Below are 19,716 nucleotides of genomic sequence, written 5' to 3'. Positions count from 1 at the left end.
CTATGTTAGGCGGCTTTGACACAATCTACAGTGTAAAATCACTATATAAATAAACTTGAATTGAATGAATGAATGTTATTAATCACTCACTCTAAACCCCAGAGACTTTTGTTTATCTTCTATACAAAAATTACAGAATTTCAGATAGAATCTGTGCGCTCACTCATGCTTAATTGACAGCAACAGGCTCATTGAAAGTCAAGGAACATATGAAAAAACTTCAAAACACATCTGAGATAATACGTGAGCATTGTGACAGAGTACATGTGTGCCCTATATTGACACTGAGGAGAAAAAACTGTTGAATAAAGTTGTTATTTTTGTTTTATGCACACAAAAAATATTGTCATATTTAACTCAAGCATATGGTCTCTTTTGAGAAAGGTATTTTTGGTATTTTTGATTGAATTAAATATTTTTGATTGAACCTTGCAACCTATGGAGGATGAGGGAGCTCTCAAATTTACCTAAAATCTCGTAATTTATATTTTGGAGATGAGTTAAAGTATCAGAGGTTTGAAATTACATGACGCAGAGTAATTAGTAAAGAAAATTTCCATTCTGGCCTTAACAAACCGTTTATCCACCACTCTGTGTAGTTTCGAAAGTGCTTTATATGCGTGTCCTATCATCCAATTTCTCAAAAAAATTCTTCAAAACTGATGTATTAAATTAATAAAATTATATTAAAACAATAATGGAAGCATTTATACTTGAGCAATCCCATGCAAATGTCAACCGTGTCATGAAAAAAAACCCTGAAATCCTTTCTAAGTTTTTTGTGTAGGCTTGTATATTACAGTACTGTAAAAATACTCAAAAATGTCTCTGTCAATGTTTTTAAACAAATATATTTGATTTACCAGTCACACTAGTGCCAGTTTACATCTGTCACATGCATTTACTCTATGCAAGCTTTACCCTCATAAATGCAAAAATGTCAAATAAAATTAATCATTTATGTTCTATAGAGAGCCAACCCTTATCCCTTAATGATTAGCATTGTTTCTGTGGGGTTGTGCAATTTAATACACTGAATTTCTACAAAGTATGTTGTATCCTGCAAACTCCGTTGATTTGGAAAATATAAACAGATGTTTCAATATAATGTTAACAAATATTTCTATCTGGATTTCTGTTTTGGTATTTTACTTCAAATATTCATGGCACTGGAATTGCTCATGTAAAACATTTTTTTGAAAACTAATGCATAGGTCTCAAACTCTAAAAGGGCCGCAGCTCTGCACAGTTTGCTCCAACCCTAATCAAACACAGGATCACAGCTGATCCAAATAATCAAGGTGTTCAAGACTACTAGGCTGCTTCTCACTTTTAAGAAAAGGTTATTCTTGTGTTCTTGTGTAGACCGCTCTTGCCAGGTGTCCTCGGAAAAACGAACTCGGAAGACCACGAAAACAGAGAACGCATACTGTGAAAAATTAGACGCTGCGTTCGTCCTGATGGTCACGTGACCTTCAAGCGTTTTTAACGGAATATTATTTTAACATTACAGCATTCATACACTGAGTTCATTGTTGAACCTTTTCAAATTATATACTATGCATAAAGACTTCACAAATATATGTTGCAAAATATAAATAAAACAGATTTTAATACGAATTTCAGCATATAAACACCCTAATGTGCTTACTGTATGCCTTTATTAAGATTTTCATGGTGATGTTTACTTTCACTACTGAGATAAATAAGTTATATCTCTGAATTTTAATAATAAACCTATATAAAATGCTGCGCTTCCCATCTTCAGTTGCAATGACTTCTGTGACATCTCAAGGGAATTCAGTGCTCAAGCCCACATTGATGCGTCCTCAATATCAAGAACACATCCGGGAAGTTTCATGCATCCTCCGTTCTTGGAAATGAACTTTAGCAGTTGAAGATGACGTTACACGTGGACACAAGATCACTAAAGAACGCATATTGAGAAACAGCCCTAGTGTCTAGCAGTCTTGAACACCTTGATTAGTTGGATCAGCAGTGTTTGATTAGGGTTGAATCAAAACTGCAGAGCTGTGGCCCTCCAAGAGTTTGAAACCTATGCTGTAATGAGAAAAAAACTTCACCCCTTGATTTAAAATTCACAATTTCTTCAAAATTATTTCTTCAGTCTTACATCTTACCTGCTCCTCAAAGACAGTAGCATGCCTAGAAGTGCCAGAGCTAGAACCGGAACAGTCAAATCATTCACACAGTGATTCCACTGAGCCCTAAGACACAAGAGACACACTTATCAACATCAACACATCCAGTGTTTGTCGTTATGATGGACGGAGACTCAAAGTGCTGTGAGTAAATGTGTCTAAATGTCTTTTTTTTAACATTAAGCACAGTATCACGACAGCATTCCTTACTATCTCTCTCCCAAACCCAGTCAATGGCCAATTTCCCTGCTGAAAGAGATAGTGCCCTGCCTGTGCCTTAATACCCATCTCTCTCTGACAGCTTATTTAAGCGTCGTGTGAAAGCGTGTGTGTATGTGTGTGTAAAAGAGAGAGTGTTTGAGCTCCTTATGGCAGGTTTATGCTGTGACATGCTTGTTGTGTTCCCCTCTCTCACTCTCACCTGTCCATCACGCTATGTGGCAGCAGTGGATGATGGGAAACGGCTGATTGGTACTAGCGGGACATAAAATAAGCTCTCTCTCGGGGGACACCCAAACGTTTGATGAGGGTGGGCTGAGGAAACGGCTTGATGTGCTACACCAGTGTCATCAGAAGCATGATTTCAAAGCCAGAGCTACACCACAGATTCGTTATTCCCCTGCAGTTTTGGAGGGAAGGGTCTACAAGAACTAAATATGTAAACGGAATTAGAGGCATTAGGGTTGATTAAAGCTGGCTTTTTATGGAAATGGTAAAACTTTTAGACCTAAAAACTGAAAATAAATTAAGCCCGATCCATTAAAAAAAATTTGTGTAACTGCAATTATGACTACTAGTAATTAATCATAAAATATATTAGTTGTCAACATTAGATTCCATTAATGCTGATGTACAAAGCAACGTCACTGAGAAACATCTCTCAAAATGTTTTGTTTTGTTTTCAATCTATAAGAAAAGTTAGATATCACAATGTTTACTAATTATTTTAATAGTATGAAATAACATTGCACTTAAAAGTGCATTTTAAAAAAGATAAGCTGGTGAATATGGACTACAAGTGAATGTGGTTTACAATTGCCTGGCACAAAATAAGCATTGTAATCTAAATTGTAATCATTTTAGTATTAATTTACAATTAATTATTTTGATTGCAATATCAAGGAACATAATCAGCATTTATGATTTTGTAATGTCATTATTACAAATTATTACAAATTACTAATTATTAAATTATGTCATACAGTATATAACACATTACAAGTAAGAGTTACATAATAATTGTACATAACGCATTACAAGTAAGAGTTACATAATATTATTACCTTTCTAAGCAACGTGTAGAGTAACGTATTTCTTTAAGAAATTAAGTAATAATATTTGAGTTACTTTTTTAAAAATGTCATATACACCCAATTAGGATTGCGCTGGTCTGAAAATAGCAACAAACTGCACAAAACATGTTTTGTGCCTTATATCATTGGGCCAATGCAATAAGGCACAAAACATGTTTGGTGCAATTTGTTGCAATTTTCAGACCAGCACAACCCTAATTTTACGGTTTTGCGCCACGCAGTTAAAATAGTGAATCCATTTGCGCCGCTTTGAGGATTCATGGGTGTGCCAGTCTAGAATGGAGGTGTTAAGGTGAATTGTTGGAGCTTTGTAATTTTGAGGAACTAAAATATACAGTGCAATTGACCGGTGAAGGCTCATTGGTTGTGTGCCTTAAACGCGTATACATTGCTTATTACACACAGGATGTGCACCAATACACAAATATCTTAACAAATGAAAAAGAATAAAAGGATTAAAATATAACAAAAATTTATTATTTTCTACATAAATATATAAACCACTGCCTCCATGCCTTCTTCATCTGTGGGGCTTTTTTTAGTTTATTCATGACAATTTGGTTTTATATAATGTTATTATTATTAGCAGTATTATTTATTACAGTTGTAATCAGAATTATTAAACTCCCTTTGAAATTGCTTTTCTATATTAAGTATTTCCCAAATTATGTTTAACAGAGCAAGGAAATTGTCACAGTTTGTCAGATAATATTTTTTCTCATGGAGAAGGTCTTATTTGTTTTATTTCTGCTAAAATAAAAATAGTTTTTAATTTTTTTAAAAACATTTTAAAGTCAATATTATTAGCGCCTTTAAGCTATATATTTTTTTGATAGTCTACAAAACAAACCATCGTTATACAATGACTTGCCTTACTACCCTAACTTGCCTAGTTAACCTAGTTAAGCCTTAATGCCACTTTAAGCTGTATAGAAGAGTCTTAAAAATATCTAGCAACATTGTTTACTGACATCATAGCAAAGATAAAAACAAATCAGTTAATGGAGATGAGTTACTGAAACTATTATGTTTAGAAAATGTATTGGAAAAAAACTCCTCACCATTAAACAGAAATTGGGGAAGAATAAACAGGGGGCCTAATTATTCGGGGGGGGGGGGTAACAATTCTGATTGCAATTGTATATGCATATTTATTTTAAATTGTTAATTTATATTACATTGCTTATATTATTTTAATAAAAACAAGCTTAGATTTATTTTGGACCATATGGGGCATAGGACATGTGTTTGGCTATAACTCAGTTATTTGAGCACACTTCAAATTTATTGTTCATTTATTTATTTACTCGAAATTCAAACTAAATTTAGAAATAGTTTTGAAACAAATCTTTGAGCTTACAAACAATGTACGAACATTGTACAACATAGTTTCCATACTCCATGAAAGTAAAGGAGTAAAGCAAAGAGTAAAAGTAAAGTAAAGAGAAAGTAAAGAGGCCAAATGGAGTAGGCTCATTCTTTATCCTTGCGCTATAGATTGTTTGTTTATCTGTTTTCTCGCTAGTGAAGCAGTCAGTTTTTACAATTACAGTACAAAGTCCGCCATGTAAAATCGCAAATGCACCATGGCGTGACGCAACTAACTTTTAAAGGGAATGGGAGATGAGATTGATTTAATGCACATTATTCTTAAAACACACCCATAACTCATTAAGAGAATAAGCACACCCCTGTTAGACCATGCGCCATGGCACAAACCATATTTTTCTGTCTTTAAAATAGCAAAAGTGGATTCGGACATGCCCTTAAAACCAAGATGGCAGAGTTTTACATTTAGGCACTGGAAGTATTCTCACTGTTCTGAACGCATGGAAGACAAGTATAAGGGGGTTGTTTGTCTCAATGCTCATTTTACTTTACTAATAAGACAAATGGTACAAAAGCATTAAACACATTGCTTTAAACTTTCATTAATTTGTATACGCAGAGCTCCTACATTTAATTAAAAAAACTGCAAGTTATGAAAGAGATTAAGCCTCAGTAAAGGTAAGAAAAAGTAACGCAAAGTAACATAACACGATACTTTTGCAATACCACTATTCAGTGTACAACATAAAAACAAGGTATCTGAAAATTAATAATGCTGGAAATCTCAGTTTTTGAAAAAAAAACTCTTTGTATAATATATTTCAAATGCTTTTGAATAGTAAATCATCAGACTGAAGGATGAATCTCATAAAACAGAATATTCTGGGGTTAATCCAAGAGTCCCGAAAAAAGATTTGAAACTAACTGCATATGTAAATGTACTAACACTAACATCCCCAATATGCACTTCTTTGTAACCTAAAATCTGGATTCATTCATCAAACCACAAAAAAAATTTAAAGTTGAATTGTTTTTAAGTTGAAGACTCACCGTAACATCTCTAGGAGGTTCAGGCTTTCGTTTGTTTTTGCCTGAAACCAAAGGAATAGATAAACTCTCCATTAGTTCCAAAAAAGTAATAACATGTTTTAACACATGAATTAACACATGTTAATCTTGAGAACAAGCTCTCTTTAATGGTAAACCAGTATTTGTACCAGGCTGAAGGTGCCGTATTCAGCTCTGAGCAGGTGTGTGAGGAGGCCGTGGACAGACGTCTGGTCTCCCCAGCTCCAGCGAGCTCTGTTGAGGTAGGAGGAAACTGGCAGGTACATGTAGGGCACAAAGCCAGCTAGAAAACACGTCCCCAAGGACACCAGATCAAAGAAGGACAAACCCTGTGGGAAATACAGGTCACTTATAACTGACGGATCCTTTGGTTGCCAAATGTCTACATTAACATACCAAAGCAACTGTAAAACAACATCATGGACAAAGACATAATCATTTGTGAACGGTGAAGTGTTATGATTAGTCTTAATTTTGTTCCCTAAATTGAAGTAAATGGATAGGTTGCATTAAACCAGTGTGCCCTGACTTTTCTTTAATTGAATTTTAAGACACTATTTTGCATGAAATTTGTATCTGTTGTAGCTCCCTGTGTTTTACTATATACAGTGCTCAGCACAAATGAGTACACCCCATTTTTAAAACGAATATTTTTTTCCATTTCTCAGTGAATATAGGCAATATATTTTGGTGCATTTGAACAAAACAGATTCATTAAACAAATATATTTATTAAAAAAATATTTTAGTTACAGAACATCTTTAGAATTGGAAGGATAATACATTTAAATTTATGCAAAATATTACAAAATAAAATGACAAGCTAAAACACTTCAACAAAATTGTAGTTATTTTTGTTTCTCCTTAATTTTGTTTCTCCTTAATGTTGCCCTTAACATATAAATTTGGGCTACTAATTTTTGAACCATTATTGTAAGTTATTTTGTAAGATTAGCTCGATTTGGCTTCAGTACTGACTAAACTAATGTATATGCACATATAATATAGTAACGTATCCTATAGAAAATATTAATTTAAATTAGACATTTGTGAGGGGTAACTTATATATGCTGAGCACTGTATATCTGCTGTTACATATGAAAACATACAAATCATATGTAAGATCTAAAAGTTTCCTTCTGTCTGAGAAATTATGTAGAGTTGAAGACAAAATTATTAGCACCCCTGTAAAATTTAATTCTTTTAAAAAATAATTATCAAGTGCTATTTAACAAAGAGAAACATTTTAAACAATAGTTTTTAGAACTAATTTCTAATATCTAATAACTACCTAATAATTATTTATTTTGTCTTTGGCATGATGATATTACAAAATATTTTTCTAGTTATTTGTGAAATATACAAGTATTCAGCTTGGGTTTTAAGCTGAATACTTAAAATTTTAAGTCTTAAATAGTTTAATTAGGTTGATTAGGCAAGTCATTGGAAAACAGTGGTTTGTTTTGTAGCCAACCTAAAGAAAAAATAAGAGGGTTAATAATATTGACTGTAGTAACATGTAATTTTTTTAAACTGCTTCTATTCTAGCCAAATTAAAACAAATAAGGATTTTAAAAAAAGAATAAAAAAAAAGTATATATATATATATATATATATATATATATATATATATATATATATATATATAGAAAATAATGTGAAAATTTACTTGATTTGTTAAACATCACTTGGGAATTTTTTTTTTTTTTTTTTTGTGGAAAAAAGAAATGGAAACTAATCTTAATACTATAGTTTTAAACTTTTCAAAAAGACACAAACATAACGCCACAGGTTTGTTGTTATACATATTTACATACATGCTTTATTATGATGATTATATTATTAATATATAATGTTCTATATAAAATTCTCTCAACTTGTTTAACACTTAATATTTATTACATATTTATTTATGGACTACATGTGCATAATAACACTAAATATGCTCTATAAAAAAATGTAACCATATACACTACCGTTCAAAAGTTTGGGGTCAGTAAGATTTTTAAATGTTTTAAAATAAGCTTCTCCTACTCACCAAGGCTGTATTTATTTAATCAAAAATACTGTACAAATTGTAAAATTGTGAAATGTTATTGCACTATAAAATAACTGTTTAAAAGTACAGTAGTTTATCATTTAATTTAATCATTTATTTTAGTGATTTTAAAGATAAATTTTCAGCTTCATTCTTCAGTCCTTCAGAAATCACTTTAATATTAATTATTATTATGATTATTATTATTAATATTATTATTAAATTAGTAATAATTTAATTTGAAACTACATACAATAAGAAAGCAGCTTTTTTATTTGAATAAATATTTAACAATTATTTCACATTTAATAAACGTCTTGATGAACAGAATATATTTCTTAAAAAGAAAACTGAAAAAAAAAAAAAAACTGACACCAAACTTTTGACTGGTAGTGTATATTTTATTTATTTACATGACTGGAATGCTGGCAGCATGATTGTCAATACTTACATTATGTGTATAGAGATGCAGTAGGGCCCAGGGAATTATGACGACAACATACAGAACTAGTGTGTGCTGATTACACAGGCTCAGCCCACAGAACAGCGCCCCCCATAGTGCAAACTGAGAAAGACCAAAACATGGATATAAATAAATTTAAAATACTAATGTTTTGCATGATTGAGGATCAACGAGTTTATAGTACCTTCTTCTTCTGCTGAACAGTATCTGCACAGTGGAAACAGGCTGAAAGGGAGAAGAGGACACCCACAAACAAGTTGTTAAGTGAAAAGACTTCAGCCACGACTGACCACTGCCACACCAGCCTGGACACTGCAAACACTCCACCAGCCAGGACGGCCCCTGGACCAGGCTCTGCCACCCTGGGCACAAAGGAGATAAGAGAGATGCACTTTTAGACAGTTGTTTATAAGTAGTAGGAATTTACAATGATCTGTGAGTTAAAATTTAGCATTTTTCAGTCTCTTCAGCTTTTTGAAAGTCTTGAGACTTAAAAAAAAATGCCATAAATTTTTTTGAAAAAGTCATTTTAGGCTACAAATATAAAAATAAATGTCCCTTTACATTTTTAAGGGACCAATTTAGAGTAAGTATAAGCAAACAATAAAAAAAATATTAGTTTTTCTGTGTGTGTGTTCGTGTGTGTGTGCGCTCAATTCAGTATTGATTCTCAATTTAAATTGTGAATGTCTTTTTTCATATAATCTATTATCTAACAACTAATTACATGCATTTGAAACAGAGAGTTGGTTTTCATGTAAATTAAAAAGGGTTTAGCATTCAGGACTGTGGCTCTTATTTTTTATTCATTCATTCATTCATTCATTCATTCATTCATTCATTCATTCATTCATTCATTCGTTACTTCAAATTTATCATCAATAGAGCTCATTTATGTATTCTCAAATATAAATATTTTTAGACGGCAGATTGAAAGATAGATATGACATTCTTAACAAGCAGTGTTGGTAGTAATGCATTACAAAAATAATGTATTACAGTAACATATTACTTTTTCCTGTAACGCAGTAGTGTAAGGCATTACTAACACATTTTCAGTAATATTTTACTCGGTACATGTTCAGTAACGCTTATGTTACAACAAACTTTACGCAAGTAAGTTCTATTTCCTGTTCGTGGTTAGTGAACATATGCATGTTGTATGGAACTTTTTACTTTAAACGCGGAATGATTTCTCGAGGTCCGAGGCTATTGGCTCAGCCCGGTTTGCAGCAGCGGAAAAGCAGCAAATAAATGAAATTGACAAAGACAGTACATTCGCGAGATGGACGTCCGAACATATGGTGTTATTTCACTAACAAATGTCATAAACGCAGTATTACAAGTCGAGAATGCATTCATGTAATACAAGCGAGTGAATCTCTTTGTTCACGCGCTGGTTTCTTCTGTTCATGCACAAAAATATACACTGCCCGCACACAAAATGATCTGCTCTCACTCCATCAGATGATTCAAACTCACAATTTGTGGCTTGTGTTTCCTCCTCTTTTCATGCTTTTGCTCTCCAGAGATCCTCCTGTTAAATTGGTTATCCCAAAAATGTTGATATGGTTTATATATGTGAATATCAAGACAAGAGTAATAAGCCAAAGCAGAAATTAAGTTTCTCTCAGTCAGTGAATTAATTTAGTCTGTTTAGAGGCATGTGGATCTCTGTTTGATCGGTTTTCTTTTTAAGCAGTTAGGCAATGTTTAGCCTATTTGTTCATTTCTATGGCCTAAAATGACTGTGGTTGAGGGGTTGGTCCTCTAATTGCACTTTATATTGAGAAAGCTACGTTCATCATGCTCACATTGTGCATGAAAGTTTTGTGTTGTGAACCACTTCAATTGAAAGTGAATAAAATGATGGCAACAATAAGAAAAGAAAACAAATCTGCATCTTGTCATGGCATTGGCCTATACATATGCCTGTTGTGTCTAATATGTATATTTGCAAGCTATTCACAGATATTGCTAAATAATCTCTTTACCTCTACCATACTTTTAACAGACTTAGATTATTTGTAATTCTGGCTGTCATCCTTTCCTGCATTGTCTTGAGCCTTCACGTTGCCAATTATATAGTATATTGTTAGTAACCTGGATAGGTCACAGTCATTCTGCTGCATCATCACTGGATGTAAAATGGTCTGCAGTACATTTAGTCAGTTTAGAATGTTGAGTTCTAATTTTGTAGTTATTTTGGTGAAAGTAACTAAAAAATAAAACAAGAGTCATGTAAAATATTACAATTCTGAGTAACAGAAACAAGTAATCTGTAATGTATTGCAGTTTGGAAGTAACTTGCACAACGCTGTTTACAAGATACTACACTTAAATCATCCATTAAAGGGCACACCTAGGTTACCCCTTTTTCCAGATTAAATATAAGTCTTTTGTGTCTCAAGAATGTGTCTGTAAAGTTTCAGCTCAAAACACCCATCAGATTATTTATTATACCTTTGAGAAGTTTCTATTTTATAGCTCTAACCATCAGGTTGCGGTTTTTGTGAACTGTGCCTTTAAGGCTATTCGTTCACGCCCATCGTTTCCACGTGCCTGTCAGCATGCCTGATCTCCTCCCTCGGCTGCTTCACACAACAGACAGACATGATGGTCTCACAAGTTTGTGAGAAATACTACAGTAAGAACTTTACCAATGAGTATTTGATGCATTTGTAGTGGAGTTGCAACGATGAGTCACACAATATCGTTCCAAAGTTCATGCACACGCACAGATACACAGACACCGACCGCACAGACCGCGGACCAGTGGTGAAAAGTAACTAATTAAAAATACTGAAATTACTGTAAGTTAGTAGTTTTTCTCAGAAATTGTAATGTACAAAGTAGTTTTAGAAATGTTTACTTTTACTTTCTAGGGACCCAACGTCAGGCCAACGTCAATGTCCAACATCCAACCTAAAATCAACCAAATATCAACGTCTAATGATGTTACTGTTTTGTGGACGTTACCACTATGATGTCTATTAGACGTTGGATTTTGGTTGCCATACCTGACGAACAAATGTTAGTATTTGACGTCAATATGACGTTGGCTTAAAATTTTAGTCACTTCCTACCAACCTAAAATTGACCAAATATCAACGTCATTTGATGTCATTATAAGACATCAAAATAACATTGTCCTTAGACGCTGGCAGGACATTGAATTTTGGTTACCTGACATCACAACCTAAATCTAACCTATAATTAGCGTCTTATGACACCGTGTGCTTGTCGGGCAATAACTCAATGCACTACAGAATGTTACGTTTACACACACATGCACAAATTACATGTAATTGCATCAGCTTTTCCCAGCATAATACTCACTACTCTTAAGTACTTTTGAAATGGCTACTTTTTACTCTTTGATTAATACTTTGATTAATATTTAAAGTACAACAAAAACTTTTACTTGCACTACATTTTTGGGTATGTAATGGTACTTTTACTTGAGCATGATTTTTCAATATTGTTTTCACCACTGCCACGGACACACAGACAGCGCACGTGTTTAGCTTTGCACTTTTTTGCACGCAAAAATGACCGGATACAGGTTTTTACCTACTGCTGTATGGATATCTGTTATGGTAATGTACAAAAAAAATCTGATTTAATGTCCACAGACCGTTATTGAAGCGTCTACCTTTATAATTGTACTGATGCTTTGCGCACGTCATGTCTTATTGACATGATTATACGCATTACTACGGAGACATGTTAATACGCAGCTGTCAATAAATTCAGTGGGCTGGGAAGCTGCACTTCAGTCTCAAAATCGCTCCAATTGGTCCACCATGTTTATGTTGTTAAATTGAAAAAAAAAGGACTGGGTGTGTTTATATTACCCCAATATCATGGTATATACACTATACCTACACATACAGTTGAAGTGAGAGTTATTAGCACCCCTGTTTATTTTTTACCCGATTTTTGTTTAACAGAGAGAAGTTTTTTTAAACACATTTCTAAACATAATAGTTTTGATAACTCATTTTCAATAACTGATTTATTTTATCTTTACCATGATTACAGTAAATAATATTTTACTTGATATTTTTCAAGACACTTCAATACAGCTTAAAATGACATTTAAAGGCTTAACTAGGTTAATTAGGTTAACTAGGCAAGATAGGGTAACTAGGCAAGTTATTGTATAATAATGGTTTGTTCTTTAGACTAACTAAAAAAAAAAAAAACCTAAAGGGGCCAATCATTTTGACCTTAAAATGGTTTTTAAAAAATTAAAAACTGCTTTTATTCTGGCTGAAATAAAACAAATAAGACTTTCTCCAGAAGAAAAAATATTATCAGACATACTGTGAAAATGTCCTTGCTCTGTTAAACATCATTTGGGATATATTTAAAAACAAAACAAAACTCAAAGGGGGCTAATAATTCTGACTTCAACTGTATGTCTGTCCAAATAGCTTGAAAAGTAGATTTTTCAACATAGGTGCCCTTTAAACTCAAGATATAGTGAGAACCCTTTTCAAAAAGAGAAAAAACATGGCACTAGCATTACAAAAGGCAAGTCAGAGAAGAATTGCAAAACAGCTCTAATAACAATAATCTTTATGCCAAATGAAAGTATAGTGGAATCTTTGCAATACTTAATACACTTTTACAAAATAATGGAGAATACATCCACAAAAATAGGTGTCAGTATAGTGTCCTAAACCACTGGCGATTTACAATGAATATGGACTGGCTAAACGTACACTATAAAATACTGTGTGTTACAAAAATGTTACAGAACTTGAATAGTCAAATTTATTAATAAATTGAATTGTAAAATAAATCTTTTAATCAAATAAAATTTTGTAATAAATGATAAATGTTATTTTTTCTTGTTCATTGTTACAAACAGTCATCTTCACACTAATAACCAACATTACTTCATTTTGTCTACAGATAGATGATTTCAGACAGCAAGGTGCAAAAGAAGTGTGGCAAAATCAGTCCCAACAGCTCTAAACTAGCTCTCTCTTAAATATATGAGATTTTGCAATATTTGATGATGATATTTATTCATTGGGATAAACCCCTTGAGATGTACCATCTCATTTTCAAGGGGGACCCACAAATTAATCACAATCACATAATAACAACACAAGAAGACAAACCATAATTTACACAACATCCAAAAAAACATGACATAACATCAAAAAATAATAAATCAATAAAAGAAAGTAAAAGAAAAATTATTTCTAAAAAAGAAAAAAATAAGGGACTTTGCTACATTTACATTTTGCTATATTGTTAAACTATGCTTAGGTGTCCTTGTTACGAGGTAATTTTGGAAATATAAAGCGATTTAGTCAAGATTTGTAAACCTCAACTGCCTGATTGTTCATACGAAACTAAAATAAAGTACCAGCTATCATTTGAAAAAAAAAAAAAAAAAAAAAGAAAGGCAAGACTTTGCTTTAAGGTATCCGTAAAGGTGCAGTATATAAGTTTGACACATAGTGGTTTAACTAGGTATTACACTCCTGATTCAAAACACATTTTCTCTCCACACAAGCAATGTTACTAGATTGACGATACCAACAGGAGCGAGCCTGATTACCAAGCCTAAAGACTGATTTTAACCTTGTTCTAAATGAAATGAACAACACGTGACAGAAAGAATATTTTCCAAAATAAAAGGAGTTTTTGTATTAACCAAAAGCTGAAATTTACTTTTTAGAAAAAAGTGATATTTCTTGCAGCTGAACAACAGGATAAATGACAATAACCACCACGGACACACCTCATGTGCTTTATTTAGTATTTAAAGCATTACAATGTGAGTTTGAATGCCATTTTACTTTTCATTGATCGTCAAAATGAAAGCAGCAGTAGACAGTTCACCTCAGATCTTGAAAATAAAATAAACCGTTTGAAACCGAACTTCAGAACTGTTACTCATTTATTCATTCATTCATTTTCTTGTCGACTTAGTCCCTTTATTAATCTGGGGTCGCCACAGCGGAATGAACCGCTTATCCAGCAAGTTTTTACACAGCAGATGCCCTTCCAGCCACAACCCATCTCTGGGAAACATCCATACACTCATTCATACACTACGGACAATTTAGCTTACCCAATTCACCTGTACCGCATGTCTTTGGACTGTGGGGGAAACCGGAGCACCCGGAGGAAACCCATGCGAACGCAGGGAAAACATGCAAACTCCACACAGAAACGCCAACTGAGCCGAGGCTCGAACCAGCGACCTTCTTGCTGTGAGGCGACAGCACTACCTACTGCGCCACTGCTTTGCCCAAACTGTGACTCAGTGCAAGCCAACACATATCAGTGATTAAGCATGTACATTTAATAATGTTAAAGAGATTTAATATGTATTAATTACATTATAAACCTTATTATTTACCACTTACGAGTGCAATATTCTGTGCTTCTGAATGGCTGTATTTGAATGTTTCTCTTGTGTTGAGTCTGGTACAGACACAAAAATTATTTATCACTGCAAATCTTGCCGCGTAATGTGTTGTTAGGACATACTGTAGGGGTTACAATTGGTCTGTTTCCACAGAATGCTACGGTTCAGTTCTGTATGCTTTTATGGCTGTTTCCACAGTCAAAAGATACCAAATACCGTCAATAATCGTACCTAAAAGTTTACTAAAGGATACCTAGCACAACAAAAGGGTACCAAAAGGCGGAGCTGGACACGCAGCTGAAGGCTATTGGTTAAAAGAGAAACATCACTAGCGCGTACACAATCCAGGAGAATGAAAACAAAGGAAACGTCATTTTTAAAAACACAGCCAAGACATTACACTGTAATACTATATGCATATAACAATGAGCCATGGTCAAGGCAAGCTCAAACAAACCTTGTCGTTGTCTTGATGAACAGCCTCAAAGCCAAGAATGCCATGTCCTGTTGTTTTACAAGGCAGTCTAAAAGGATGAGTGGTTTCACTTTATTAGACAGCTCATTAAGCGTCTTAATTTGAAATAACTAACTTTTTGAACTCACATTAATTACGTGTACATGATTAATGAGGTACTTCTGACATCCGATCCTTTCAGAAATAGACAAATGCGAGAGTGAGGCGCAAAAAAACAAAGAAGAAGCTGTAAAAAACAAAGGAACAAATGATTCTTTCAGCAACTTAAACCTAGAACAAACTGCGATGTTTAGCTATTTTCATTGGACTATTGGACTATGAACTCGGAATGATGGAATTACTTTCTAACAAGAGGAAAGTACATGTGCTGGTGAAGATTAAAGATACAGATGAGAGGTTTGCACTGACTGGGTTATTTGTTGCGAGCTGTTTTTGAAGTCAATTAGGGACTAAATGTATGCTGTGTGTAGTTTTTCTGTAAGTGGTAACATATCAGAGACTGTAAAGGTCTGTATGTGTTTATATTTGTTGCATTTATTTCTTTATTTTATATATTTGCAGACAATATAGTAGGCTATTTTGCATCACTGATTTGCAGTTATAATCAAATCATGTCCATAGAAAGGTTAGTTATGAACATTTATGTGAGAAGTGCTTCACATATGATATGTATTACTTTGACATTCTCAAGCAAGAGAGATATCAAGTGAAACTTTCTGTCGTACATTACGCCCACCAAAAGGATACCATTGGTACAGTCTGATAAAGGTGACGCGTACCGACCCATACTGTACAGTACCGTACCACTCAGTGGAAACGGGCCAATAGTGCTGGCCTAATTTTTACATTCATCAATTTTTACATCATACTTATATTATTTGCTAACAAACAACCACCTCATGTGGAACTCTGAATCTGCATCTCATTTCAGAGGCTGTTACTGTCCACCGGAGGTCACATTTCAGTCACAGACGCATACTTTCAAAGCCTTTCTGACTGAATGAATGAATAACACTGTTTTCCAACAAGACAACCCGATGTGCTGAAATATAATTGGCTAAACTGGCATTGGATGGGTTTTTCAAGGATTTTCAAGGCAGAATATCTGACTTAAGCATTATTTTTCAGATAAACAAGAATGTTCACTTGGCATGTTTCTTTTAATATCTGCAAACATATTATGGTATTTCACATTCCATGTTCTTACCATAGTAATTACAGTTAATTATGCCTAATTACACGTAACTAAGCCTAAGTCTACATGCATTCTAACCCTGACTATACAATACGTGCATGTACCTAATTAATAGTACTCAGTAGTTAAATGAACAGTTGCACTCTAACAAGAACTCCTCAAAAAATGATTAAAAATTGCATATTTCAATTGGTATGAATCTGTCATATACCATCCAGTGTCATAATTTAGCTGGATGTGGAACAAATCTTGGTTGTCATGGTTACCCAATGATTTATTATGTCAAATAATTAAATGTTCATCCACAAAATAAAAAAAATTTGAGACTTGACTTTGATTTGTGACAAAAGATTTGAGTCTTAACTTCGACTTGGGCTCCAGCTGAGAAGAACAAAAAAGGACAAACGGCCAAGGTAACAGGAAATGCTGGACGAAAGGATGAACAAGGGAGGTCAGCCTCTTCTGTTTGATACCAGAGAAGACAGAAATAAAGGAAAGGAAGGAGAACAAAAAAAAAAGTTGGGAAGAAGCAAAAGAGAGGGAGCTGGAGCGGGGGGGAAAAAAAACTCAGCCCAGTCTCCAGCACACTGGCTTGGAAAAATTTTAGCGGGCTTGACAATTAAAGGGGGGTGGTGGAGGGGGGAAGCGAGGCAGTATGGCCCTCTCCTCATTGTGCCGAGTGGCTTAGAGTCCTCATCAGCCTATCAGCTAAGTGACAGGCGGAGAGCTGCTCTATTCAGCGGCACAGATACACGCCGCGGGCCAAGCGGCTGCCAGCTCCCTCCTGACCCCGCAATCCCTCGCCGCTGACAGCTTCAAGCTCCATGGCAAATTAGGCGCTCTCACATTACAATCGCACAAGACAGATTCCATTAACGGTATCTGAAATTGAGTAGAGAGCAGGGCCCTCGCCTTATCAGACCTGACTCATAAGCAGCGGCGGCACCGCCGAAGCTCGCGCGCTTAATCACGAGCCATGATACCATTTAGACGTTTCCAGCGCGCCTCTGCCTGCCGCTGTGATAGTCGGCCACAAAAGAGGCTGATGAGACTTAGGGGAAGGGGAACAATGGAGCTTTCGCAGGGAAAGCAAAGTAAGTCAGGAAAAAGGGGAGCGCAGAGAAGGATACGGATGGAAGAAAGGAGGAAGGATGGTGTGTGTGTGTGTGGAACTCGCGCTTGCTGACTACTTCTCTTTTCTCTTCTCCAGCTTTTTTTTTTGCACACTACTTGCCTTTCCTCTCTTTTCTTTTCCTGTCTCGTACGAGACGAGACCGCGCATGTGTGCGCACAGTCGGACTAATAGCTTGTCAAAGGCAGGCGGGGGGGATTCTTGGTGATATCGGATTCTTTCTAGCCCTCTTTACTACTTGTGCGCACTGTGGTAGGAAGACGAGGCTCGGTGAAGGTGTGGACCCCCCGCACCCTCCATTCTGCTCCTGCTGTGTGCCAATTAACCCCCAACACGTCAACGGTAGGGGGCTGCAGATGGGTTGGACCGAAGCTAAGGGTCCTCAGTGCAAAGTATCACATCTTCCCCCTGTCATCACTTCAATGGCACGGCCTGACAGTCACTTACCGTTCTTCTCCTCCTCCTTCTATAAGGGAGCTTGACATGGACCTCTTAAGGAGTGTCTGTCTGTTTGAGGATGTGAAAGCATGTGACACATTTTTCATTCCGGAACATGTGGGACCACCTGGGTCTTCTTGTCACTCTCTCTCTCTCTCTCCCTCTCTCTCTCTCTCTCTCTCTCTCTCTCTCTCTCTTGAACAGTGATAAGGTGGGAGAGTGACACTTGTGTGCAAGCATCAGGAGCTTGTTTGCTGCTATCGGCTGTGCTGTGCAGTGTGTAGTTCAGTTCAGAACAGATACTGTAAGTGACTCCAAAGTTGACACTGCAACTACAGTATACAAGAATGCTTGACTACATTATTGTGTAAAAAGAAAATAAGCTTTTAATTAAAGTAGGGCTGTCGATATAATTCTGTGGTATTTTAGTACAATCATCACATCATGCCCTATTACCTGTTATGTCAATTATGTAATAAGAAATGTTCAGTAACATTTACTCCCGGTTTCACAGACAAGGCTTAAGACTAGTCCTAGACTAAAATGTAACTCTGAGCTGTTTCAACTGAAATAAAAAATGCACTGATTGATTTTTAAATATATCAGTGCCTTTGTTTTGTCTCAAGATGGACACCAGTAATGTTTTTTTTTTTTTTTCATCTAAGCATGTTTATAAAAATTACTTAAATGTTCTAATTGAACTATGGCCTAATCCCTGCTACCCTAAGCCCTGTCTGTGAAACCAGGCCATACGGTATCTTCACAGATTTCATAGGTTTAGTTCAATTTAAAGCTCTACTGCGATTGCACGTTTGGTGTTATTTTGGGTTAGTGTCAATCCTGCATCTGAACCTAGTAGCACACTAAAAGAAGCGGACTGAGGCAGACTCATTTATCCAAACAAACTTGTGTGCTGTGGTTGGACAGAAATATGAACTTGGACAAAATATGACCAAACAAATCTAGGGTGTGCTCACACTTGTTTGATTAAAGGGACAGTATGTGTTTTTATGAGACATTAGCCTGTTTCACACAGTGATGCTGGTAAATATCCTGAAATTTTCTGCAACGACTTTACCGGTAAATTAAAAAAAAAAAAAACGCTGTTCACACTGGCGAGGACGTTACGTAATTTTTCCGCAAAAGACCGTTCACACATCCATTCCTAAATACCGGTAAATTCTGACATCATTAACCAGAAATTACCTCTAAACGGCAGCGCTTGTATTTGTAAACATTTGACTACATTACAAACTCTGTGGATGGATAAGTATTGTGAACAACTTTGATGAAAACATATGGAGGAACACTTTCACAGGTCGAGATGTACATGATAGTGTGTGTGTGTGTGTGTGTGTGTGTGTGTGTGTGTGTGTGTGTGTGTGTGTGTGTGTGTGTTGGCGCAACTGAAGGAAGCATAGCATGAAGGTAAACAAACAACGGCTCATCGTAAGCATCTTATCGATAATTTTTTACACAGTTGGCACTAAGAAGGAACATATAATCATTATCTGACTAAAATCTAGCAGCTAAATGTTCAAAGGCTTTTATTTACATAAACCGCGTGCACCTGAATGCGTCTGACTGTTCTGATTGGCTAAAGTAGACGTCTCACGTCAGCACGTTAGACATGCACGCAACTCTTTCCGGCAACCTTTCTTCTGCGTTCACACAGCGCAGCATTCCGGCAAATTACCGGTAATGTTA

General features: G+C 35.2%; 1 protein-coding gene across 19 annotated transcripts in view; it reads right to left on the bottom strand.

Annotated features, from left to right (window-relative positions):
- The window catches only part of tmem260 (transmembrane protein 260), a 177,224-nt gene that overhangs the window by 121,958 nt on the left and 35,550 nt on the right, over window positions 1–19,716 (bottom strand). For all 19 annotated transcript variants that reach the window (XR_012392994.1, XR_012392993.1, XR_012393003.1 and 16 more), the window contains 5 exons: window positions 8,557–8,734; window positions 8,361–8,474; window positions 6,022–6,201; window positions 5,855–5,895; window positions 2,142–2,228 (listed from right to left, as the gene is read on the bottom strand). Coding sequence is in view for 4 of the 19 variants with exons in the window: in XM_683011.10 (XP_688103.5) it covers window positions 2,142–2,228; window positions 5,855–5,895; window positions 6,022–6,201; window positions 8,361–8,474; window positions 8,557–8,734 (600 nt within the window). In the remaining 15 variants the exon portion in view is untranslated. The remainder of the gene's footprint in view (window positions 1–2,141; window positions 2,229–5,854; window positions 5,896–6,021; window positions 6,202–8,360; window positions 8,475–8,556; window positions 8,735–19,716) is intronic.

Source organism: Danio rerio, chromosome 17 (assembly GCF_049306965.1).
Source record: "Danio rerio strain Tuebingen ecotype United States chromosome 17, GRCz12tu, whole genome shotgun sequence".
Classification (NCBI taxonomy): domain Eukaryota; kingdom Metazoa; phylum Chordata; class Actinopteri; order Cypriniformes; family Danionidae; genus Danio; species Danio rerio.
This window is presented reverse-complemented; position numbering and strand designations above follow the sequence as displayed.